At 40.6% G+C, this 9940-nt stretch overlaps 1 protein-coding gene across 1 annotated transcript in view; it reads right to left on the bottom strand.

The window, feature by feature from the left end:
• Nucleotides 1-651: 651 nt before the first annotated feature.
• Nucleotides 652-9940, bottom strand: part of GJA10 (gap junction protein alpha 10) — a 15990-nt gene continuing 6701 nt past the window's right edge. Inside the window, 5 exon segments of the mRNA XM_034991415.1 lie at nucleotides 652-2148; nucleotides 2151-2217; nucleotides 2220-3119; nucleotides 3121-3500; nucleotides 3503-3693. Coding sequence (XP_034847306.1) covers nucleotides 2042-2148; nucleotides 2151-2217; nucleotides 2220-3119; nucleotides 3121-3500; nucleotides 3503-3677 — 1629 coding nt within the window. The 5' untranslated portion in view covers nucleotides 3678-3693 and the 3' untranslated portion in view covers nucleotides 652-2041.

The raw sequence follows: 9940 nt of genomic DNA, 5'->3' as shown, positions 1-9940 counted from the left end.
ATCAAGTCTTCCTACCATCTGGGGAGTGAAGTGGCCTGTCAACCCTGTAAGGGGTTTGGTGGGAAAGTGACCGTAAGTAGGAAATCTCTGTGGCCGAAGACATTATTTGTAATTCCTAGAAACATAAAAAACAGGGAAGAAAGAGGAAGAAGAAAAAAGAAAGGGGCCTGTCATCTTCATCATCTTTTCTTCAGGCTTGTAGGAATGGCTGGCCTCCCCCAAAAGATAATCTGAAAGATTAAAAAAAAATCTGCCTTAACTAAACACTACCGTCTCCCCCTCAACTCTCTGCCAATACGAAGACTCCTCTCACATGGGAAGAGGTATAAGAAAGGGAAAATGACTAAAACTGTCTTGCTGACTTCACAAATGGAGATAAGAAGCAGTAACCCCTGGCAAGGTTACTCTAAAATAGTGATTCTCAACCCTGGCTGCACATTGCAATCACCATGGGAGTTTAAAAAATACTAATCCCAGGGACGCCTGCGTGGCTCAGTCGGTTGAGCAGCCAACTCGGTTTCAGCTCAGGTCGGGATCTCATGATCTCAGGGTTGTGGGATCAAGCCCAACATCAGGCTACTTGCTCTCAGTGGGGAGCCTGCTGGAGATTCTCTCTCTTCCGCTCCCTCTGCTCCTCCCAACCCTGGTCTCCCTCTCTCTCAAATAAATCTAAAAATAAAATAAAATAAAATACTAATCCTAGGGGCACCTAGCTGGCTCAATCAGTACAGCATATGACTCCTGATCTTGGAATTATAAGTCCAAGCCCCACTTTATGGGTAGAATTTACTTAAATATCCTGATGTGCATTCCACCCTCAAAGATTTGGTTTAATTGGAATTGGATGGGTCCTGGGCATGAAGATTTTTTAAAGCCCCCAGATGACTCTAACTAGTAGCCAGGGTTGAGAACCCTGCTGTAGTTTGGTGTGGGTTCCAAGTAGCCACACTCTGATCCTAAACATAGTCTCCTGGGTAGATGACGTCACTGACAAGAAACGAGTATCAGTTTGAAAGAAGTATTATAGGAAAAATCTAGGTAGGATGATTCCTCCTCAAGATATGGCTTTAGTGCAGTAACAAAATATCTCTAAGCTCACAGGAGATATGAAACTGGGGTAGGGATTCAATAATCATAGATTTAATCATTATCATTAACAGGAGAAAGCAAGTGTGTGAGCTCAACCAAGTGAGCTCAACTAGGAAGTTCCCCCACCAAACCTGGAGTTGTTTCTTTTTAATGGAAAAAAGCTGTTAGGAGTGGTGGATAAAGCAAGTGTCATTTTTTTTTCCAGAATTGAGAAGGAAATGTTTATTCCACACTGGCTTTTCAGAAAACAGAATTAAAATCAATACAATATTGATTTTAGTCTTTGTGAAATATATCACCAAATCTTTGTATATGACTTTTAAATGCCAGAGCTATTAAAACAATGGAGCACACCCTCCTTCCTTAATGAGACAAGGGCAACCCAAGGTTACAAACGATCCCTCTTCTGATCCATTTTCCACACTGTGACAGAGCTTTCTAAAATGTAACTCTGATCCCATCACTTCGCTGCACACCCTCTATGGGTGCTCCATTGCCTTCCCACAAGACCTCCATGGCCCCTTCTCCAGCTTTCCCTCTCCATAGCCTTCCTACCTGCCAGTGCCCCAGCCACACATAGCTCCCCAGACAGCCCTGCTGTGTCACAGCTCTCAGCCTTTGTCTGTGCTGCTCCCTATACTAGGATGGCCTTCTTTCATGTACCCCAGTCCTCCCAGATCTGGAGAAAATCACCACACCTTTTAAGGCTCAATTCAAAAGTAACTGCTACTACGAAGCTTTTCCTGACCCATCCATAAAGAATTGACCACTCCCTCCTTTGCCCATCCGCCCCTTCTAACAGGGCACCTTACACTTGATCACATTTGTATGCTTACTAACTTTCCCATCTAGACTCCGAGCCCTTTGATAGCAGAGACAGTATTTTATCCACTTATAAACCCAGCACTTACTAAGACTGAATAATATAAAGTAAGTTTTCAGTAAGTTTATTTCATGAATTGAATTTAACTGAATGTATTGAATGACAGGATTTAACTCTCCATAAATTAACCTCCCTCACCTTCTCTCCCTCTCTCTTAACACACACATATACACACCAGGTAGCTGGATAGCGAAAGCTAAGAAGTAGCTAGAGTGGAAAACGTCTTGCAATAGTCCTATGTTCAGTCAGGCTGTCCATCTTTACTTACCATTGATGTTCTGTATCCAGTGGCTGAAGGCAGAAGCGAGGGGCTATTTTCCCGGTGCAGAAGGTCCAAGCAAGAGCTGTTCCGAGAACTGGAGCTTCCTAAGTCACTGTACAAGTGTCCCTTTTCAGACAGTAATCTGGACAGAAAGCTGGCCTTGTGACTGCCCAGGTAAGATCTGTCTGTCCAGACCCCACTCTTTCTCACACTGCCATCGCTGTCTCTACATTTACTGTGTAAATCTGTGAGAGCCTCTCCTGAGAGCCATCGATCCTGGGACTGCCCCCAGGTTCCTATTGCATAGGATGGGCAGTGTCTAGGAGCTATCTCTGTATCTAGGCAGGACTGAGACTTTGCATTGTGTAGGCCGGAGGAACAGTCCAGTTGCTGTCCGGGGTGCTGACTTTGAGTACCGGCTACCCAGAGACATGGGCTGTGGGCATGGAGCTGTCCACTGTGCTGATCCTTCTCAGCCCACTCTTCTTTAACACAGCACGAGTCTACTTCAAGTTGCATGGGCTGTGAGCTTTGCCACATGGTTTTAGACTTCGGCACACTGACTCAAATGACTTGCTGTTGATTGTTTGCTTGAAGTAGAGGGATTCTTTTAGGCAAGGGAGAGCAAATCATACACTCCTGGGCCAATGAATATTTTTTCAAATGGAATGGGGTGCTGCTTTCATCCTCAGTGCCCTCATTGCTGGATTTCTCATAAAGTGCCTTCATGATTTTCCTGATTCCCAGATGAAATATTTCCAGTACATTGAGGAACAAACAGATGGCTGCAATGCTGTACATAAAGAGCATGAAAATTGTCTTCTCTGTGGGCCTGGATACAAAGCAATCCACTGCATTAGGACAAGGAGGTTGAGTGCATTTGTAAAAGCGGGTGCATTTGAAACCCATAGAGAATATATTGGCCTATCATGAACCCTACTTCCATCACAGATCTTGTCAAGATGTGTAAGACATAAGTACGCAACAGACATCCTTTTAGAGGGACTTTATGAATTCTCTTCTGCTCCTCTAACCTCTTCAGCTCTCTATCTATCCTTTGTTGCTCCTCCAATTCAAGCTCGGGATTCCCCATCTGGACTCGGAGGTGTGACTTTTTCTTCTGCCTCTCCTTTTCGAAGGCCCTGAGTCTATAAAGTGCATGGCCCATATACACCAGAGAAGGAGAAGACACAAAGATGATCTGTAAAACCCAGAACCTGATCAAAGAGATAGGGAAAGCATCGTCGTAACAGATGTTGTTGCAACTGGCTGCTGGGTGTTGCAGGCAAATGCTGACTGTTCATCATCCCAGACATCTTCAGCAGCCACACCAAGTACCAGCATTCGGAAAATGAAGAGTATGGTCAGCCAGATTTTCCCCACTACAGTTGAGTGGGAGTGAACTTCCTCTAGGATGCCACCCAATAAATTCCAATCCCCCATGGTAAGAGACTAATGTCTGAAACATACAGAAAACACTGAAGTTAATAGCACTCATGGATATAATGTACAAAGACACAGGCTCATCAATAAAGCAGGTTCTTTTTTTTCATGTCAACAAAGCCATGAAGGATTTTCCAGCCCTAATATTTATGCCTTATGCTTGATAAAATAGGATACTTCCAAGGAATGTTTTTGGAAAAAACAAAAACAAAAAACAAAACTAAAGACCCTCCACAATCTGATCCAATTTCCTGCCTCTCCTCTCCCACACAAGGTTGACTGTTATTCCACTGTATCCAATGGCCGTCACATTTGTACAATGCATTCCATTGCAAATTTTGTTCATTTTTTTACCCATATCAGATGCGCCATTAACCAGACATCCTACATGATCTTAACTAAGTCTCAACTTCTCCAGGAAGTTTACCTTAGCCATCCCAAGTCAGAGTGATTTTTCCCATTCCCGAATGCCCACACTATTGTTTCTACCACTGATTTGACATTGTGCTTAAGATGAATTTTATGATGGTTGTGTCTTCTGTCCCTCTTCGTGGAAAGGTATTCTTTGCAGATAGAGACATATTCTATAGCATTTTGTTCTTTGCACACAGAACGTATCATTAAATAACAGTGGGATGAATTGTCTTTCCATTTTAAAACTCAGTTCCTTGACCTTAACACTGGAATAATCATCACCAAACAAAGCAGATCCTCATTATGTATTATCCATGGCTCCCACTGCCAAGTAAAGAAAACAAATCAGCCAAATAAAGCCTCTGGGACAGGCACAGCGTAGCCGTAAAGATTAAGCAGACACAGAAACAGTAATAGACATGTGATTATATCCACAAAGCCACATGTGGAACAGCATGTTTTCATGAAAGTTTTGTTAACTTAGAAGAAAAGTGAATATAAACTGCTTCTCTAGTAAGCTTGGGATCTAGGAAAGAATCGAAGCATAGCTGATATGAATATTATTTGGGGGCGCCTGGGTGCCTCAGATAGTTAAGCATCTGCCTTCGGCTCAGGTCATGATCCCAGGGTCCTGGGATCGAGTCCCGCATCGGGCTCTCTGCTCCTTGGGAGCCTACTTCTCCCTCTGCCTCTCTCTCTCTCTGTCTCTCATGAATAAATAAATAAAATCTTTAAAAAAAAAAAAGTTATTTGGTTTACCCTGAAAAAAAAAATGTTTTTCAAAATTTGATGAGATTAAAATATTTGATAGGCTAAAAGCTTCTAAGATGCAGATTTCCTGATATTAAAGATACAGAGAAAAAACAGTAAAGTGTTATGAAGTTAAAACCACTAATGAAAGAATTTTCCCCCTCCATATTTCATTCATTCAATAATATTTACTAAAATCTTTCTATCACCTAGACATTGTCCTAAATGCCAAGGAATTCAACAATGAACAAGATATACCTCATCCAGCCCTCACAGTACTTAGTCAATAGGACTCTCAGTAACACATAAAATGGACAAATAGTGAAAAAGAAAAGAACTGAGTGAGTATCAACTCAAAAATGCAAGAGACAGGCGCCTGGGTAGCTCAGTCAGTTAAGCGTCCAACTCATGGTTTCGGCTCAGGTCATGATCTCAGGGTTGTAGGGTTGTGGGATCAAGCCCCATGTTGGGCTCTGTGCTCAGCCAGGAGTCTGCTGGAGATTCTCTTTCTCTCCCTCTCCTCAGCCCCTCTCCCCATGCTCGCTCTCTCTCTCAAATGAATAAATCAGTCTTTAAAAAAAATACAAGAGAAAAAATATGGAATCATTACATTTTCCCTACTTATCTCTCCAAACATAAAATGAATCCCAGGTAGAATAAAGTATTAAATGTAAAAAAGGCAACCACAACAGTATTACAATAAAATATAATGTTTTGTAATTTTGAAGTACAGGAAGTCTTTTTTAAGCACATCATGTCAGAAATTATAATTGAAAAAAGTTTTAGATTTTACCCAACAAAGCTGAATGGCAAAAGTGGAGATGTCCAGAAGGCATTTGGGTCTAGAGAATAAAAACAACGAAAGGTACAAACTAGAGATAAACATTTAAACATTTGTGAATAATCACTGAATAGGTAGAGATCACTTAGGGACAAGACAAAGTGAGCCAATAGAACCCTGAGAAATAAGGAAAATAAGTCTACAAATAAAAATGAGAAATGGCCAATGTGGGGTGGAGGGGGGGACCATGAGAACAGTGTCACTGAAACCAACTCTTGATTTCAGCTCACGTCATGATCTCAGGGTTGTGGGCTTGAGCCTTGAGTCGGTATCCATGCTCAGCAAGAAGTCTGATGGAGATTCGCTTCCTCTCTCTTTCCATGCTCTCTCTCTCTCAAATAAATCTTTAAAAATTTTTTTGAAAGTACATAAAATTACTGATAGTTCCTAAGTATCATCTAACTATTCTATTTTCACATATTTAGTTTTAAAGAAAGGATAATAAAAGCCAAACAGGTGAGGTTAAATTTCCACCATCTGGCACACTAGCCTCAAGTACAAATTATCAGAATTAACTAGAAGCAAAAACACATGATGTATTAATCTGTACATTTGTATGGTATTGGGTACACTGTCCCAGAAAGCCCTTGACATTTAATTCTAAAATTCACCTGAAGAGTAATGAATGTAATACCTTTAAAGCATCTTGTCAGAGTCAAACATTAAAATCATACATGATGCATAGAATAATTCAGAAGGGTCACAAGAAACTCCTAATATTAGTTGCCTCAAGGGAAGGCAACCAAGTGACTGGGGTTAGAGGTGGGATGAATCTTGTATACTGAATCCTCTCAACAGCGAATGTATTACTTAAGAAAATAATGCTTAAACTAGGCAGTGAAGTAAAAATAAACACAACCATATGTCAATTTGTTTAAAAAAAAAAAAATCTCCTGCAAATGAATCGATCTGATCACTTCATTCTTGAAGACTTTTAGCAAGCAGGATCTTTAAGGCAGAGGCACAAAGTGGGTAACTCTCCCATAATCTCATAGTAATAATTCAAAATGTCCCAATGAGGTAATACTGCACTGCTGCTGGAGAAGAGGAACTCTACCTACTGCCTCATCCCCAACCAGCCCGAAGGCTAAGCAGGAATCAGCACACGAAAGGATGAGAACCACTCCCATAGAGAACAAGTTGGGGTTTGTTTTTCCAGAGTTCCTACTTTCTTTCTCACCAAGTTATGTTGAATCTATGAAGTCCCTGGCAGGCCCAAGACACACTCCGAGAAACAGAGGGAACAGAAAGTTTAGAGAGAACAAATGTCTCAAGATGGAGGAAAATACACATGGAGTCAGAGCTCCACTAGTTACTGTCTCTGTGCTAGTCAATGGTACCAATACCGTGTCACCTCATTCACAGCTGGAGACATAAATCCCCTAACGGCAGGAGTGGTTGGTTGTTTTCTGCAAGCAGCTGTAAAACATTAGGACTGGGAAAGCTGGGGCACCTGAGTGGCTCAGGCCGTTGAGCGTCTGCCTTCGGCTCAGGTCATGATCTCAAGGTCCTGGGATTGAGCCCCACATCAGGCTCCATGCTCAGTGGGGAGTCTGCTTTTCCCTCTGCCTCTGCTGCTCCCCCTGCTTGTGCTCTCTCTCTCAAATAAATAAAATCTTAAAAAAAAAAAAAGACTGGGGAAGCTGACATAATACCAATGAAGAGAAAGTACAAGTAATATAGGGTAGTGGCAGCAGAAGAGGAAAGCTCATTTGTGTCAAGTCCTTCATCTGCTAATAAGATTCAGAGGGACCTACCAAGAGAAAATAAGAAATTGCTAGGAGAAAATGTAAGAAATGATAGGAACTGGGTTAAACTATCAGGTTCCTAGCAGAGAGTTTGGTGTTCTTCAGATAAAAGGTATTACCATGCAAAAAATAACCACACCCATTGCAGAAAAACAGAACTGCAAAATAAAAGGTCAAAATGAGTGACTTTCAAAACATTGTAAAAGCAGAATCTAAAGTCAATTATTGTTAGGAATTCCAATTTATAAAATGGTAAAAAGAGGCGCTCTGGCTGAAGCCAGCCAGGATGGAGGGCCCAAGACTTACGTACTGCACATCCCTACTTCCCCCAAGCCAAAGACTTGCCTGAGGAGTTCATTTTAAAATCTTGTTTTAAAAATAATGCCTCCACTTGCATAAGGAAAAGAAAATCCAAAGATTGTGAATTTCCCAAATATACAACAGGAAAACATTTTTTTTTACAATTTTATTTATTTATTTGAGAGACAGAGTGCGCACAAGAGAGAGCGGAGGAGGGGGAGAGGGAGAGGGAGAAAATCTTTAGCAGGCTCTACGCCCAGCACGGAAACCATGCAGGGCTAGATCTGATGACCTTGAGATCACGACCTGAGTGAAAACCAAGAGTCGGAGGCTTAACCTACTAAGCCATAAGGCACTCCAGGAAAACATTTAAAGTAGCAATTCCAGGCTAAAGTTTAATGGGTGACCCATTAATATTTTTCCTTAACAGAGTTTTATACTTTCTTAGCACATACACTTTGCTTCAGCGAAGAAGTGAATCTGACAAACGAAGATGCCTCAAACATCTTTTGTATTTTAATCCTATGTGAGTCAAGAAAGTATGTCTGACAGCAATTATCAGGGCATTTCTGGGAAGATGAAGCCATTCATTTCATAAATGATCTCTTAAAATCTTGCCAGTAAGGATTTTAAGTTTTCAATAATATTCATCTTTGAATTCTACTACCATTTACTTTCTTGGTGCTTTTTTAAAGGTAGTTCTAAGGGGCGCCTGGTTGGCTCAGTTGTTAAGCGTCTGCCTTTGGCTCAGGTCATGATCCCAGTGCCCTGGGATCGAGCCCCACATTGGGCTCCCTGCTCGGCAGGAAGCCTGCTTCTCCCTCTCCCACTCCCCCTGCTTGTGTTCCCTCTCTCGCTGTGTCTCTGTCAAATAAATAAATAAAATCTTTAAAAATATATATATATATAATAAAGGTACTTCTAAGAAGCATGAAATTAGATCGCACCTTCCACTTGTAAAAACATACTACGACAAAAAACAAAAACAAAAACCATCCTATGACAATGTCAACCTCAGATTAATGAACGTTTGAGATGCAGAGTTAACTATCTCATATTTAGGAGACACCGCTGCTTAGTAAACATAGTGCTTTTCTCTCACCACCTTTCCAGTTGCCAGTTGCCTCTCCCAGGATGTGTGCTCATGAACCTAATCTACTACTTTGGTTCTCAATTATATACCCTTATGAATTTACTTTACAGGTACGCCTGCACATGTATGAAATGATGTGTACAAAGTGATTCATTACAGTACTGTTTGCATTTGCAGAAGATAGGAAATGCCAGCATGTCCATAAACAGGGAACTGGCTAAATAATTATGATAAATTCACACAATGGTATATTTCCAGCTATACAAAAGAATAAGAAAATGTACTGATATGGAACATTCTCCAGCATATATTATGAAATGAAAATAGCAAGGTACATAACTCTCAAGGGTATGTTATCTTTTTGTAAGGGAAAAAATAAGAAATGAAAATGCATAAGGTAGTAGTAAAAATATACACAAGAAAATAATATGAGATTTCCCTAATAGGGTGGACAAAGAAAAAGAAAGGAGCAAGACTCAGAGTGATATATTTGATATCTTCTTGATTTTTAAACCAAACAAATGTATTACCTACACAAAAATTTCAATTAAATTTAAAAGTAATTTACCCACAAGAAGCTGAATTTATGCCTTCCTCGACTCTTCTTTGCCTTGGCGTCCTTCGAGGACCAGATCATATAGCTCTTCCTCTATGTTGCCCCCAACTTGTTGCTTGTAACACTAATATACCACATCTCACAATTGGGTGTTTGTCTTCCCAGGAAGCTGATCCTTCAGAGGAAGAATGATTCATCTTTTTATCACCAGCTCCTCTCACAATGTCAGGACTTAGGCACCTCAAGATATAATTTTTAAAATACGCCTCAAGTGCATTGAATCAAATCAGTCATTATCCTTGGATCATGACACAATGCCATTATTCTTCTATGCATGTCTCTTTTAAAAAATTTACTTTTTAATAATATAGTGAACATCCATGAACCCACCCCAAACTGCGAAATAGGACACCAAATTGTTTTTCTAGATGTTTCTTCCCTAATCCTTCCTTTGCCTTCCTGAATCTAAATGTTGAGGTTACAGCCTTCACAAAAATTAACTCAAAATGGCTCACAGACAATATGCTTGTCACCATCTTGTCTGAAGGCTACATCAATTTT

The sequence above is a fragment of the Mirounga leonina genome, unplaced genomic scaffold, assembly GCF_011800145.1.
Source record: "Mirounga leonina isolate KUSES-001 unplaced genomic scaffold, KU_Mleo_1.0 Mir_53, whole genome shotgun sequence".
Taxonomy (NCBI): Eukaryota; Metazoa; Chordata; class Mammalia; order Carnivora; family Phocidae; genus Mirounga; species Mirounga leonina.
The sequence above is the reverse complement of the archived record's forward strand: the minus strand, read 5'-3'. Positions and strand labels throughout refer to the sequence as shown.